Source organism: Rhamphochromis sp. 'chilingali' (assembly GCF_963969265.1).
Source record: "Rhamphochromis sp. 'chilingali' genome assembly, chromosome: 13".
Lineage (NCBI taxonomy): Eukaryota > Metazoa > Chordata > Actinopteri > Cichliformes > Cichlidae > Rhamphochromis > Rhamphochromis sp. 'chilingali'.
This window is the reverse complement of record NC_137940.1, coordinates 9,722,975-9,738,229: the sequence shown is the minus strand read 5'-3', so window position 1 is coordinate 9,738,229 and position 15,255 is coordinate 9,722,975. Positions and strand designations below refer to the sequence as shown.

Sequence of the window (15,255 nt, the reverse complement as noted above, 5' to 3'; positions counted from 1 at the left end):
AAGGTTCTCCCAGATTGGTCAGATTTTAGCTACTCTCTTCGTTTTGACTGGATTTTTAACGTTGGGTCTCATTTCAGGCCGGACCATCATCCTGTCCACTCACCACATGGACGAGGCGGACATCCTCGGCGACCGCATCGCCATCATCAGCCACGGGAAGCTGTGCTGCGTGGGCTCATCTCTGTACCTGAAGAACCAGCTGGGGACCGGCTACTACCTGACGCTGGTGAAGAAGAACCCAGAGCCATCACTCAGCTCCTGCAGGAACTCGGCCAGCACCGTCTCCTTCACCAAGAAGGTCTCTGTAGAATTTATTTACTAGTAATGCTTAGCTCTGCAGTTTTCAGTAGTATATAGGTCTTTCTTTACACTGTATTCCAGTACGATTGATTAATTTTCAGCAGTTTGTCTGTTAGTGAAAAGTATTTTTGCAGTATTTTACCTTTACCGTGTAGTTGTCTCCTTATAGTATTTTTCTTTAGCATTTGGAGTATTAATTAGCATTATTAATTCCTGTGCAGTAGCAATACCTTAAAGTAAAACCATTTGTGTTTTAGGAGGAGGAGTGCGGCTCAGTCAGCAGCAGCGACGCAGGACTCGGCAGCGAACATGAAAGTGAGGCCGCTACCATCGGTGAGCTCTCTGTTCCCACAGAGCGTTTGATTGGTTCGCTGTCCGGTGGATCTGATTTGTTTTGTGTCTCCGTCTTCAGAAAATGGCCCAGCAGCATCCACCTGCAATATCCCCTTTGTACCCCCGGACGTGTCGCTGGTTTCTGCCTTGATCCTGCGTCACGTCCCCGACGCCCGCCTGGTGGAGGACCTGGGACACGAGCTGACCTACGTCCTGCCGTACAGCGCTGCCAAAGACGGAGCCTTCGTGGAGCTCTTCAAAGACCTGGACACGAAGCTTTCCGACCTCGGCATTTCCAGCTACGGAGTGTCGGACACCACCCTGGAGGAGGTGGGACACATTTGAGTAAAACTGATTTGTGAAGCATTCTTCTCGGTGAATCACCGTGAAGCATGAAAACAAAAGTATGACATTAGTTTTAATGTTTTATGTCACTTTAGATTTTCCTGAAAGTGGCTGAAGACAACGGAGTCGACACCGAAGTGACCTCAGGTGAGGAAGGAGTGATGTCTGACTGTGACATATCAAAATAAGAGCCTGAAATCACATTTCCAAGTTTTTTTGTTTAGACGGGACACTTCCTGTTCAGAGGCGGAGGAGGACTCATGCTTTCGGTGGAGGAGACCCTCAGAGCTGCTTGAGACCGTTAACAGATGATGACAACGATGACTGCAATGATTCTGAAGACCAAGGTACAAAAAAAACACAGCAAAGCAAAATGTATTCACAGAGAGTTACAATGGGATAAAATACCAGGGGCGCAAAATTCAAGGGAAGAAATCAAAAGACTGGAATTTCAAAATAAAGCGCCAACTGTGCAGAGTAACGAGTGCAAATATGAGAAGTTTCTCACTTTTGTTGTCTTGTAACATCCTGTCTGCGCACTCTCAACGTTTTCTTATTTGATCATGTGACCTCATTTCCTCTCAGAGTGCAAAGAAACCGACTGGCTGAACTGTACTGACGGTAAAGGCTCATATCAGCTGACAGGCTGGACTCTGAGGAGGCAGCAGTTTGTTGCTCTGATGTGGAAGCGGTTTCTGTATGCCCGGCGCTCCAGGAAGGGCTTCTTCGCTCAGGTATGCCGTCGCCAGCGATAAAAACCCGCTGCTGCTTTCTGATCAAACCGGCCTGCTGCGGCTCATCGGGGAAAAAAATCTGTGTTTCAGATCGTCCTTCCGGCCGTGTTTGTCTGCATCGCTCTGGTCTTCAGTCTCATCGTGCCTCCGTTTGGAGTTTATCCCAGTTTGGAGCTGCAGCCGTGGATGTACCAGGAACAAGCGACCTTCATCAGGTACACGACTGCCCTGAACTCTCACTGAGTTATCCAGAGGTATTTCCTGCGATCTGACTGTGGTTGTGTTTTTCGTCCTCTCAGTGATGATGCTCCTAGAAATGCCAACATGCAGAAGCTTTTAGATGCGCTGCTGAACGCTCCGGGATTTGGGACTCGCTGCATGGACGGATACACGAACCCGTAAGAAACTTCGACACCCTGAGCATTACATTCACTTTAAACTAGTCTTCATCAACGTGTGAGCGAATCAGCTTTTACTCACCTGAAACCTCACTACATTTTTTTTTCTACCCTCTGTCTCTTCCTCTCCTCCTCCCTGTAGAGAGGCACCCTGTACGATGGGCGATGAGGACTGGTACACTCCTGAAGTTCCTGAAAGCGTCCTGGAACTCTTTAGCTCCAGAAACTGGACCATGGACGATCCCTCTCCAGCCTGCATGTGCAGCTGCGATGGCAAGAAGAAGATGCTGCCAGACTGCCCGGCTGGAGCCGGAGGTCTGCCCCCACCTGAGGTCAGAGCACGGGGAGTGGTGGGCAGATACGAAAGGAGGACACACACATTCAACCTCTATGGGATGCTCGTTTTACACCCAGTCAACTTGCTAATTAACCTCATTAGCTGGCAGATGTTCCAACAATAGGTTTTTAGTGTAATCGTTTTTTTAGCTGTAATAACTTTATCAAAGCCACTTTGAGCTCTCTGAAGGGGAATTTCTGTAAGCTTAGAAAAACTTTGAAAAGAATCACCTGAACACACTTAATATTAAATTAGTTTTAACATAGTTTTTTTTAAAAAAACGCTATTTTGTGCATTTGGCCCAACTTTAGTCTTAGATTTACCTGACCTAAGCCTGACCCACCTGTGTGCAGCACCCTGTGAAATTGTGGTTAAATAAAAAGGGACTCTTCCTGTCGTTCAGATGAAGCTGAGTGAAACGGACATCCTACAGAACCTCACTGGGAGAAACATCTCCGACTACCTGGTGAAGACTTACGCTCAGATCATTGGCAAGAGGTAAGACACACTCAGAGGACTCACCTGCTCACACACACACACACGCTCAGAGGACTCACCTGCTCACACACACCTGAACACAAGCCAGACTGAAAGTTTTTTTCTGTTTTCACAGCTTGAAGAACAAAGTCTGGGTGAATGAATTCAGGTCAGTGTCTGGTTTTATTTTGAAATCATAAACACCATCTGTTGGTCATTTGTAGGTGCTCAGCTGTTTTCTTTTGGTATTTTTACAGGTACGGAGGCTTCTCATTGGGTGCCAGGAGCACTCAAGTCCTCCCTCCGGCTAACGAGATCGACGACGCCATAGAGAGAGTCCGAAAGATCTTTGAGTTAGAGAAGGTCAGTCAGAGAGAAACATGTTTGACTCATTGCAGCTTTTATTGTCCAGACATTCCTCCAAGCTGTCGGGTTTATTACAAAGCAGACGTTTTACTAAAAACACACCGGCTTCAGGCTCGACTCACAGGCTGATGAACTCAAAAGACAATTACACCATCAGAATCTAAGTTGAGATGGTGGATATATTTTAGGTCAGAAATAATTTATCTTTAGTCTAATGAAGTTCATCAGAGGAAAGCCAGTCCACCTGTGTGATCCAGAACCAGCCCTTGGTTCTTTAAAGGGAAAGTAAGACTTTGAAATGTGACTGCTGTTTCCTGCAGGGAGCCGCTGCAGATCGATTCCTGGACACTCTGTCTGGCTTCATCAACGGTCTCGACACAAAGAACAACGTCAAGGTGAGAACACATGGTGGCGCCGGCCTCAGGAGTATGACTGCAATAATAACTGTAGTATTTTCAGTGAAGGTCTGTTTGGTCTTTATACTATGAATTAGCGTTCCAGCATTTCGTGCTTTATATCAACAGGAGATATTAAGACAGTTTTTTCAGGGTTGGGAAACACTTAAGTTAAAATCGTTTTATAGTTACATTTTTTCCAATTATTGAAATCTAATAATACGAGTGGACTTTTGTGGACTCAACATGAACGTGCGGCAGGTAAATTGTGTGGTTTACAGACAACTTGATGTCATTTTTCTTTGTTGTTTTGTTTGTAATGTAATATGTTTTGATTTTATTACTAATTACATGTTAGAAACAAAACCATCAGTCCTTCAATCAAATATTTGACTCACTTCACCCACTGACAGCTGAAAGAGTCAGTTTAGTCAAACCTGCGGATTAAAACTGGTCATTCACGGCTCTGTTGGGAGGAGGGGACGCCAGCTAACATGAAGAGGCTGTTCACTGGTTTGTCCTTGAATCCTCTCTCCTCAGATCTGGTTTAACAACAAAGGCTGGCACAGCATCGGTGCCTTCATCAACGTGATGAACAACGCCATCCTCAGGGCAAACCTCCCTCAGGGGAGAGACGCCAGCAAGTACGGCATCAGCGCCGTCAACCACCCGCTGAACTTGACCAAGGAGCAGCTGTCCCAGGTCGCTCTGTGAGTGCACACCTGAACGACACACCTGTCGGCAGTCTTTGTTTGCACCTCAGTCCTCTTAACCCCCCCTCTTTGTCTCTCCCCACCACCTCCTTCTGCTCTTCATCTCCAGGGTGACGACCTCCGTGGACGTCCTTGTGTCCATCTGCGTCATCTTCGCCATGTCCTTCGTGCCTGCGAGCTTCGTGGTCTTCCTCATCCAGGAGCGGGTCAGCAAAGCCAAACACATGCATTTCATCAGTGGCGTCCATCCGCTGCTCTACTGGACCGCCAACTTCATATGGGACATGGTGAGACCCGAAACAAGTGCCCCTGTGTCCTGTGTGTTTGTGCGCTTGGGTGTTTGCTGATGCCTGCTTGTCTCTGCAGTGCAACTACATCGTCCCGGCAACGCTCGTCATCCTCATCTTCATCTGCTTCCAACAAAAAGCCTACGTATCATCCACAAATCTGCCGACCCTCGCCCTGCTGCTGCTGCTCTACGGGTCAGATACTGCAAAATACTGCAAAGTACTGCAGTGTACTGCATGCTGCCACTGTATCATACTACATCAGAGAGTGACACCGAGCCAGTTTGTGCTCTAACAGAAACCTTTGTTTTCCTTTTTCTCCCAGCTGGTCAATCACGCCGCTCATGTACCCGGCTTCCTTCTTCTTCAAGATCCCCAGCACGGCGTACGTCGTCCTCACCAGCGTCAACATCCTCATCGGCATCAACGGCAGCATCTCCACCTTCGTCATGGAGCTGTTCGGAAACAACGTGAGTCCTCACGGACGCCGACGCTAGATTTTAAAACGATTCACAGATCGAATGAAAATAAACCCGAGAGCAGCGGTTTGACTTTCCATTCTTTTCAGGAAATCGGAGGAATCAACGACATCCTGAAGAACGTCCTCCTCATCTTCCCTCATTTCTGTCTCGGTCGAGGTCTCATCGACATGGTGAAGAACCAGGCGATGGCCGACGCCCTCGAGAGATTCGGTAGCTTTCCAGTTTCTGATCGCAGCATTTATTTATTTGTTGTCTGTAGTCAGTCAGCGTGATGTGAGGCTGTTGAATGGCTCTGTGAACGCTGTGGTCGTGTTCCAGGTGAGAACAGGTTCCGCTCTCCTCTGGAGTGGGACATGGTGGGAAAGAACCTGCTCGCCATGGCTGTGGAGGGAGTTGTCTTCTTTTTCATCACCGTCCTCATTCAGTACAGGTTTTGCATCAAACCCAAGTGAGTCAGCACACCTGGATCGCTTCATTTCGTCTTATGTAGACCAGTTTGCAGGAAAGCCGGTATGAGCACCGTGTTTGTGCGTCTATGTGTGTGCAGGCCGGTCAGTAAGCTCACCAAACTGGCACCTCTGGGTGAGGAGGATGAGGACGTGGCCCGAGAGAGACAGAGGATCGTCCACGGCCTCGGACAAGGAGACATCGTGGAACTTCGGCAGCTGACGAAGGTGCAGATTTTTATCCAACTTGTTTTTTCCACCTGAACCAAACACACAGTCAGAGGCTGAATGACGCTGATAAACTATATTAATGAAACAAAGCAAGTACTTCTTAAGAGCTGTTACCCAACGCAAGGAAATTTTAACACAGCTTTTCCAAACATCTGGTTTTATTTCAGATGCTTACGTTATTTTACTTTCCACACAGAAACAGAATTTTTTCACCAAAACCAGAAACTACCAGGGTCAAGATGATTAGCCCCCATCCTAACAGTCAGTTTTGTTTAATTTTTGCAGTCGTTTCTTGTAGTTTTTAACAAGTCTCGTGTACGTCTCCTGAGCAATCCCAGCCCATTCTTCTTTTGGGAACTTCTCAGGCTCCTCCTCAAATCTGGAGGAGCCTGAGAAAGAAAACCTAATGAGTCACTCTCTCTTTCTCCCAGATTATAACAAATCTGTTGTTGTGTATGTGTATTTTTATGATGCTTGTTAATCTTTATTGGAGATTGGAAGTAGTTTAATCCAAAGTAAATGATTCGTGACCGAGTGAACTGTGTCCTGCAGGTGTTTAAGAGGAAGGAGAAGCCGGCGGTGGATCGACTGTGTGTCGGGATTCCTCCCGGAGAGGTGAGCTCGATCTGCAGTCTCATGTTTCAGTTCAGCCTCTAAAACCAAACCATCACCTTCATAAAAATTAACCTGTGAATGGTGATTTTAAAATGTGCGTCCTCAGTGTTTCGGCCTCCTCGGTGTGAACGGAGCCGGAAAGACGACCACCTTCAAGATGCTGACGGGAGACACCATAGTGACCAGAGGAGAGGCTTTCCTGGCTGGGAAGAGGTGAGGTCAAAGGTCTAAGCAGCTCAGAGCTTATTGGAGCTGAAACTTTCTGGGTTGTTGTTGTTGTGTGTTGGAGTCGGGGATTGACCTGGTTTCCTGCAGATTTATTCTGAGGATTTAGTTCACTGAGAACTCATTTCACTTCACGTGGTTGGGCCTTAAAATTGGAGGCCATAAGTCGTAATTAAATAATTTAACCTCATTTTAAAAGAGAAGGTAGGACGATGTGTGACACGTAAAAAAGTTTCAAAAAAAGTTTCAAACAAGTGAAAGATCTCTGGATCGATCCTGAAATCTCTTTGGGGTTGTATCAGGAAGAACATCTAAGGTAAAAATCATGGATTTAAAATCTGTGGAGCCAGCCGCCATGTTATTCCAAATCATGAACACTGATTAATTAACTAAAGACATGAGCGTCTTCATCTCTGAGGGCTTTGTCTTCTCGTGATTTCTTCTGACTGTGCAAACAGAACCTGAGCTGAAGCTTTAACAGCCGAGCAGCTCATTACTCGCTGCTCGGATCCTCGTTCAGCAGCTCAAACAAAGTTGCTAAAACAAAGCCAGGAAGTTGCTCCATTATTTTATAATTGTCAGCAATTCACGTGCAGAGCTGCGCAATGTTCCCTGCAGGGCCTTCGCCCTCACACACCGTCCTCCATCCACCAAAAAGTCACACTAGGCACAGGTGCAGTGGTGGGACAGCAAGAGGATTAATCTAAATTTAAATTAAAGTATTTTTCTGCTCTTCATGCTAATATCTGTGTGTTTGCAGCATCCTGCGGGAGATTGACGAGGTGCATCAAAACATGGGTTACTGCCCTCAGTTTGACGCCATCAACGAGCTGCTGACAGGAAGAGAGCACCTGGAGCTGTACGCCATCCTAAGAGGGGTGCCTGAGAAGGAAGTGTGTGACGTGAGTGTAAACACACTGCCAACAGACTGCAAACACTCAAAAGCACAAAGCAAACATGCACTGCCAACACACATTGTAAATATGCAGTTTTAAATAATAAGACACCCTGAGCAACACACTGCTGTGCATCTGCTACCCATGATAATGCTCATCGTGATGATTCTGCTGCTGTTTGATTGACAGGTAGCAGAGTGGGGTATCAGGAAGCTGAGTCTGGTCAAGTATGCAGATAAAGCAGCTGGAAGCTACAGCGGAGGAAACATGAGGAAGCTGTCCACATCCATGGCTCTGATCGGAGCGCCCCCTGTAGTGTTTCTGGTAAGATGCACCTCACTGCCTAACTTTAGTTAAAGGTAAAACTAGATTGAAGTAAGATTCAGTAAGATCACCACGAGGGGCATCGAAGCAGAGCCACAGATTCACCGCAGGGGTCAAGACTGCAGGTTTTTCCTTTAATTTGTCACTCGTCTTGTAACTGAAGAAACACGCTGTTGCACAACAGCAGCAGAACCAAGGCAGCCAATCACAGTGCAGATGCTTAACAGTAGGATTTGTGTGTGGGGGGGTGAGGTGGAGTTGGAAGGGTGGAGGTTGTGTAATGGGAAAAGGATTTAAAGGAGCTGCTGAGGAAAACAGGAGTAGGAGACGGGAAGGTCTGAAGCACAGAACAACGAGAGCCGGTGCTTTGTCAGGTGCAGGTAGAGGAGGTGTGGCTACAATGACACTCCTCCCCCTCCTCCTCACCTTTACCTTCTGCTTCCTGCTGCATCTGTGGGCCAACCTCAACCTGGCTATCCTACTCGTTACAGGACGAGCCGACCACGGGTATGGACCCCAAGGCCCGCCGAGCCCTCTGGAACTGCATCCACAGCGTCATCAAGGAGGGCCGCTCCGTCGTCCTCACCTCGCACAGGTAAACACGAGGACAGGCGGATGGTTTCATGGTTAATGCGTCCTCATAGTGGGTCTGCCAGTCGCTCAGTTTAGTTGGTAGAGATTTTGAAAGGTTGAGACATGTTTTTACCATATCTGTAGAACATTTTTGGCACTTTTATATTTCCAGTTCAGATTTATCTTTATTGATTCCAAAATTGCTCACTGTCATCAGTGACTAACCCTTTGGCTGGTGATAAAAACAGTAATAGATATCTACAAGCACAGCCAAACATTTAAATGTTAAACAGTCATCGTGACACCAGCTGGCGTCCCCTCTGCGTGTGCTTACTAAAGCGGCTGTGTGTGTTTCAGCATGGAGGAATGTGAGGCTCTGTGCACGAGGATGGCGATCATGGTGAACGGCCGGTTCAGATGTCTCGGCAGCGTCCAGCACCTGAAGAACAGGTAGCGCTCACTGACACACGACAGCAGCTACATTTAAACACATTCATCCTCCAAATCCAGCTTTTTAAATTGATCGGTCAGAGAAGTTTGTGCTCAGAGAGCCTCTAATGTGAGTTTATTTTAAATGAGTATCTTCAGTGTTGAACTCCCGGTTTTGTGCCTCAGGTTTGGCGATGGGTACACCATCATCCTGCGGGTGGCGGGGCCGAACCCCGACCTGCTGCCCGTCATGAAGTTCATTGAAAGCGAGCTGAGCGGCAGCACGCTGAAGGAGAAGCACCGGAACATGCTGCAGTACCAGCTGCCGTCCTCGCTCACCTCGCTCGCTCACATCTTCTCCATCCTGGCCAAAAATAAAGAGACGCTGAGGATCGAGGACTACTCCGTCACTCAGACCACGCTGGACCAGGTAGAGACTCGCACACACGCACCTAAGGGGGTGTGGCCTGCAGAGGTTCTGACTGATGTTTGTACTTTCAGGTGTTTGTAAACTTCGCGAAGGATCAGAGCGACGACTATCACTCCAAAGACAACTCTGTGAGGCGGAAGGACGTCGTCGTCATCGACCTCCCGGTACTGAGCTCGACCAGCGGAGCCTCGCATGATGGTGGCAGGCTGTCGGAGAGCGTCATGTGACCGCACTGTGAGGCTGAAGCTTCAGCCTGGACTTGACCCGCAGCAGAGAAGACACCTACCTCTTCTCTGATGTCACACTGATTTAAAAAAAAAATGGCGGTGGGCGGAGTCACCTGCTGCCTTATGCCAGTCAATGCAAATGATTTCCTCTGGAGGCGGGGAGCGCTTTGCCGACAACGCCGACTTAAACACTTGAACGAGTGCCTTCAGACCTCCCGCGGCTCCGAGACTCTTCTTCTCTTCCTGATTGAATGCGAAGAACGCGAGCGACTGTTTTTGGTGACAAACGATGAAGAATCCGAGGGCTGTTTGAAAAAATAAAATCACACGTTTAAAAAAACAAACAAAACAAAACAAAAAAAATTTGATTCCGTTTCTACTGTCAGACTTTATTTATATGTGTAGTGAAAAGAGACGTGTGTAATTTGTTGTTTTATTTTGACAGAGTCATTAACTGTTTCCTGTAGTGTTTAACTGCCAATCAAAGCACCTGATACAGAGGAGACATGTACTGATTTTTATAGTTTTGTTTTTTAAAGAAAGGATACTAAGAAAAGCCGATTTGTGAGTTTGGGTGTGAAACAGTGAAATACCTCATCAGCTTCTGAAGCACACTACAGTATTGATGAGCGGCCTTGCTGATCGATCGGCGAGCTGCTAAAGGTGACTCTCTGTGACTGCAGCACTTGAAGTGTTCAAACACCATCAGTTTGTCTTTGCACTGAAATCAAACTTGATCACGTTTATTGACCGTGCGGCTGATGGATGAAGAGCTGTTACGACCCGAACAACCAGGATTAAACTGAAACAAATCTCCTGCCTCCACCCGGCTCTTTACTTCGCTCTGACACACACACACACACACCCACACACACACTCCTCTCTTAGGTTTTTTAAATCACTAACAGTAAAAAATGAATTCAGGTTTGGAAAAGTTCAGTTTAAAAAGCAGAATCAGTTTTTCTGCCACTGAATCTCACCCAGCAATCCTGAACACCACCTCTGTGAGGTATTTTGACCATATCCCTACAGGTAGGAGGCTTCTGAACACCTCCCTATCCCCACAGATGACTGGGAGGTGGTGTGTGGGGAGAGGGCAGTAAGGACGTCTCTGCTTAGACTGCTGGCCCCACTGATCTGAACCTGGATAACTGGCAGGAAGATGGATGGATGGATCCTGATGAATCTCCTCAGACCTCTCACATACACTCATGACTAAAAAAATGTTTGTGGAAACAAAATTTGTGCCACTATGTTCTTTATTATTATTATTTTTTACATGTTTCTATGATGTAGTGAAGAACAATCGTGAGCATTTCATGTTTCAAAGGCTTTTATTAGCAAATAAATCAAATTTCAAGCAAAGACTTCTTCTGCTGCAGTTCTCTGTGACGTGCTGGCTATCCGTGCTGATCAGTTTGCGGGTTTCTGCTTGTCCACCCACTTTTTAAGGAAGAACCAAGTAATGTTACTGTTCATAATCCATGTGGCCAAAGGTTAAAGGCCCTGAGGTGGACATGCATAAAAATAAAGTCTAAACTGTAAAGACAGAATTCAGATTTACACACAGTTTGAAGTTTTTGTGTGAAAGAAAAGAAAACATGTTAAAACCAAGAAATCTTCAAATTCTAGAAATCTTAAGTTTTCTTCTTTATTTTGAATGAGATGCTTTCCCACAGGGTTAAATAAGCTTTTAGGGTCATTTCATCAGAATCAGCTGATTTTACCTGAATACTAGTAAAACTGCTATTACAGGAGAGCATCCATAGCTCACATCGCACCCCGAAGGCTAAAGGCTGCATTAAAACTTTGATGTTTGTATTACCACACGATGCCACCAACCTGTTATGGCGTCTCTGTGTCTTTTCATATAATATATTACTCCATGTTTTGTTTTTTTCAAGGTCAGCTTTGACCTGGGATCCCAACAATGAAGATCAAATGCTTAGTCAACCCAATGGCCTTTGTGGGAAGTAGAAAGTTTCTACTGATTTTCACAGTTGCTGTGACCTTGACCTGCGACCATCACACAAAATTTGAAAATGAAACCTTAAAACTGTGGACGCCTGACTGCTAACAAACAAACAAACAGACCGATTACATGCTCTCTCCCTTTGGTGGAAGAACAGGGACTGGATGTTGATCCTGGTGTTAAAAATAGGTGAAAATGGGAATTTTCACATGTTCCAACTTGTTTTGAGCAGCCACCCATCACACGTGGAGACACAATGCCTTAAAAAGTGCATTTTGGATAAAATTTAAGTTTTCTCAGAAAACAACACGATCAAAATTACATTAAAAAGCTCCAGATTTTAACCCAGCTCTACTTGCTTCTCAGTTTTCAGCCTTTTTATATGTTGTCTTTGTACCAGATATTATCATATATAAAGCTACTTTGGGCTGCTCCTTTATTCACAGCAGGTAGCTCCACACATGCCTGATGCAACCACTCTCTGAGCCAAATGAGGGACCTTTCACCTGTTAGGTGAATGTGTAAACTGCTCCAGATGTTATCGGATAACAGGCGTGAAATGACGTGTAAATCATCTCCTTTATTTAAATATTTTTTAGTCCCAGCTTTGTGGAAAATAATTCCATCCATGAGCGGAAAAACAGTCCACAGAGTCTGAGAGGCACGTGACAGTTTATTTTCACACTTTGAAACTTTAAAGCAGCCAGTCAGTTAACCTAAAGCAAAGATAAGCCCCGCCCACCTTTTAGCTGTCGCCAACACTTGCTGCTGAGCACGTCTGCGTCTACAGAGGCCCAAGTAGGTCAAACTAAAGATCAGGTTTGCATGCTAAACTTTGTTCTGGGTGAGAGGCGGGCATCAGGACAGGAAGTTACTTCAGAGGCGAGAAAGGACACGGCAACATGAGCTGGTTCCTCTGAGAGTCCAGATTGACGATGTTGTTTCTCACTGAAAGACACAGATTATCGATTATTGATTAATGTATGAGGGATTTTTGTCAGTGTGCGATGTCATGATGGGCGGAGTCTCACCTGCAGCCACCACTCTGGCATCATGGTGAGCTGTGTGTCGGATTTCAGCTCTATGGTCGGGGCTCTCGAACCACCAGAGGGCGTGAACTGACGAGATGCACACAGTGACATTGTCAACCACTCACAGTCCCATGATCACTCACAGTGACATCGTCACCTCAATACCTCTATTTTGCAGTCCAAACTCGCAGTGGAAAGCTCCTATCAGCTTGCCGTACCCAGGTGCATCATGGGCATTGATAGCGGCCTGGAAGGCCTTTCCCCAAACTGCTGGTCCACCAGGACGCATCTGGAAAGAAACCAGCTCGTACACACCTGAAACAAACAAACAAAACAGGTGAGTGTTGACCAGCTGGGGATGATGTCACTGACACGTGAAACACAGAGGGCGGGGCTTACCACCCTCTTGCAGCGGACTTTGCAGGCGGCTCCAAGGAACCATATAGGTGACTTCGTTGTCCTGTGACGTCAGCATTGGTAAGGCCTTGGAGAGGTACTCTGACACCCAGGCGGGATCCTGAGCGAGCGTCGCCCGGACCTCTGCCCGCTGGGCGTAACTGTCTGAGGAGTGGGTAGGGACCCGTTACCTTTTAAAAGCCCCATGAAGAAGAAACACCTTCATATTGTGTGAGAGAAGAAGAAACAGGTCCTCACCATACTTCCATATGTGGAAGGCCTTGTTCAGGCCACCGTACTCAACGCTCCAGTAGCCGACCAGCTCGGAGTGGGCAGTGCGCAGGTGGATCTTCTCATTGGTCAGCTTGAGGAAGGCGGCATTCTGATCCGGGAGGATGCAGTAGGTGCGGAACTCATAGAAGGTTCTGTGTTTCTGCTGGGGACCGGTGCCGAAGTGCGCACGTGGCTGCAGAGAGGAGGGAGGAGTGCAGAGGTCTCACTCTGACAGAAAAGAAGGAGCATGGAGTTCATCGATACTCAAAACACATTCTGGTTTCTGTTGTCCTAAAATCAGCGTTTGTATGATACAGCAACAAGAACACGCAAGCCAATCAGCAAACAAAGAAACACATTTGGATCAAAAGGTCTGAATCATGGGCCAATGCTGCTGGGGCACAAGTCAGGGACCGATCGCCATTGGCTGGGTCACCTGAACGAGGACATCTGATGTCACAGGACTGAAACACCGGATGACTTCAGGAAACATCACTGATGATGTGACTGCTGAAAGAAGTGTACAGAAGTGTGTACAGGGCTATACTCCCTCATAAACTGACAGGATGAAGATTAACAGTGTGAATGGGTAATTTTATAATAAATAAGCAAATGAGTGTGTACCATCAGACTGTCCTTTATCTAAATAAAATTGGGGTTGAGGGTCATGAAATTATTTCTGTTTACCTAATATCACTAACTCCTCTGTGAGATGCAGTTTTTCAGCATAACGAACCATCTAAGGCTGGAACCAGAACCACAACCAGAACTGCTAAAGCATGTTTAAGGTAGCAGGAAGTCATTTGTTTGTTTGTTTTTTTTGTTTTTAATTTGTCAGAGATGTTTCTTATTTAACCACTCCCCTTCTCTCATGCCTTTTTGGGTCCCACATTAAAAAACTCAAAACAATCTGTTTATAAGTCTGTATTGGGGGCATGTGAGCCCTTTAATCTGTGTTAGAGATATGACCAGTGTTAGAGGAACATCCAGAACCCAGCATGGGAGGACAGACCCTGATAAAAATCAACACAAAACTGTCGTCATGGAAACGGTTTTAGTTGTATCCTGCTGCCACCTGCTGGGCTCCTTAAAACACTGCAGCTGAGGGATACGTGACCGTGGACCACAGAGCAGGCTCTGTTTGTGTCTCCGTGTGTACTCGTGTGCGTATTCACGTGAACCCACTGCTTTTCTGCTGCTGGTTAATTTTAAACTTGTGATCTTTGACCCAGATCAAAGCTCAGCAGGTCACACACGGAGCTCACAAACATGAAGTCTAGAGCAGGAATGTGCGTGTGCACAGGTTAAAGTTTACATGTTCCAGCTCGGACGTGCGTGCACTGTCAGGGTCAAGGTGCAGATTCGGTGCACTGACCTGCTGGGCTGGTTCTGGGCTGCAGCTGGACTCACCTGAGCAGCAGCAGCGGGTCTGAGGAGTAGCGCGGCGGACCTCAGAGAGCAGCTCAGCTTCAACATGTTGAGAAAGTGTCCGAAACGAGTGGAACTGCAGAAAGAAAGTCAGGCAGGACGTGTGCAGATCCTCTATGAGCGTGAGGTCTCACTCCTTAGTACTTCCTTCCGCTCCCTCTCAATGAGATGATTCCTATCAGGGTTTTTTTTTTTTTTTTTAATTCTACTGGTCAGTCCCTTGACACTGGCACTGACTCTGCCTGATGTCTCTTCTTTCTTACCTGCCCCCTTACTATCCCTGTGTCTGATTGGACTGATGCACCCAGTCCCTGCTCCAATCCAGCTGCACCACCACCTACTTTACCACCAGCTGGGGTCATTGAATGAGTTACTCAGAAGGCTCCAACCACGCATGACAGTACCTTTTCAATGTACGTGGAGACACGATGAGGGATTTTACATCCACAGCAATCAATAACACATAGGTAACTTGGTTGTAGCTGCTAGCTGCCTCCAGGCTTCTCCACCTAACGAGTAAAGACACAAATAAGACTTAAATACTATCTGGTGACAAATATTTATTGTGAATTGTCTGTGCTAAAGAATAAAA

The 15,255-nt window shown here is 46.5% G+C and overlaps 2 protein-coding genes across 2 annotated transcripts in view; one reads left to right on the top strand and one right to left on the bottom strand.

Moving 5' to 3' along the window:
• abca1b (ATP-binding cassette, sub-family A (ABC1), member 1B) overlaps positions 1–10,871 on the top strand; it is a 42,999-nt gene extending 32,128 nt beyond the window's left edge. Inside the window, exons 22-49 of the mRNA XM_080900719.1 lie at positions 78–298; positions 558–633; positions 713–963; positions 1,074–1,125; positions 1,203–1,325; positions 1,564–1,712; positions 1,803–1,927; positions 2,012–2,110; positions 2,253–2,442; positions 2,851–2,945; positions 3,061–3,093; positions 3,182–3,287; positions 3,611–3,685; positions 4,226–4,395; positions 4,508–4,685; positions 4,765–4,880; positions 5,011–5,155; positions 5,254–5,377; positions 5,486–5,615; positions 5,715–5,841; positions 6,397–6,459; positions 6,566–6,672; positions 7,445–7,586; positions 7,770–7,904; positions 8,396–8,499; positions 8,835–8,927; positions 9,093–9,336; positions 9,408–10,871. Coding sequence (XP_080756845.1) covers positions 78–298; positions 558–633; positions 713–963; positions 1,074–1,125; positions 1,203–1,325; positions 1,564–1,712; positions 1,803–1,927; positions 2,012–2,110; positions 2,253–2,442; positions 2,851–2,945; positions 3,061–3,093; positions 3,182–3,287; positions 3,611–3,685; positions 4,226–4,395; positions 4,508–4,685; positions 4,765–4,880; positions 5,011–5,155; positions 5,254–5,377; positions 5,486–5,615; positions 5,715–5,841; positions 6,397–6,459; positions 6,566–6,672; positions 7,445–7,586; positions 7,770–7,904; positions 8,396–8,499; positions 8,835–8,927; positions 9,093–9,336; positions 9,408–9,563 — 3,629 coding nt within the window. The 3' untranslated portion in view covers positions 9,564–10,871. The remainder of the gene's footprint in view (positions 1–77; positions 299–557; positions 634–712; positions 964–1,073; positions 1,126–1,202; positions 1,326–1,563; positions 1,713–1,802; positions 1,928–2,011; positions 2,111–2,252; positions 2,443–2,850; positions 2,946–3,060; positions 3,094–3,181; positions 3,288–3,610; positions 3,686–4,225; positions 4,396–4,507; positions 4,686–4,764; positions 4,881–5,010; positions 5,156–5,253; positions 5,378–5,485; positions 5,616–5,714; positions 5,842–6,396; positions 6,460–6,565; positions 6,673–7,444; positions 7,587–7,769; positions 7,905–8,395; positions 8,500–8,834; positions 8,928–9,092; positions 9,337–9,407) is intronic.
• Positions 10,872–12,190: 1,319 nt separating this feature from the next.
• On the bottom strand, positions 12,191–14,806 carry nipsnap3a (nipsnap homolog 3A (C. elegans)). The gene is made up of 6 exons (XM_080900720.1): positions 14,646–14,806; positions 13,221–13,428; positions 12,966–13,127; positions 12,732–12,881; positions 12,567–12,653; positions 12,191–12,483 (listed from the first exon to the last, which is right to left on the bottom strand). The coding sequence occupies exons 1-6, from the start codon at positions 14,709–14,711 to the stop codon at positions 12,407–12,409; spliced, it is 750 nt and encodes a 249-aa protein (XP_080756846.1). The 5' UTR covers positions 14,712–14,806; the 3' UTR covers positions 12,191–12,406.
• Between the last annotated feature and the right edge of the window lie 449 nt (positions 14,807–15,255).

Bases quoted from the DNA above. Each gene is read 5' to 3' on its own strand.
- nipsnap3a (XM_080900720.1), bottom strand. From the start codon at position 14,711: ATGTTGAAGCTGAGCTGCTCTCTGAGGTCCGCCGCGCTACTCCTCAGA. The intron at 12,882-12,965 runs GTAAGCCCCGCC...TGTTTGTTTCAG, and splicing joins AAGTCCGCTGCAAGAGGGTG to GTGTGTACGAGCTGGTTTCT. The intron at 12,484-12,566 runs GTGAGACTCCGC...TGTGTCTTTCAG, and splicing joins TGCCAGAGTGGTGGCTGCAG to TGAGAAACAACATCGTCAAT.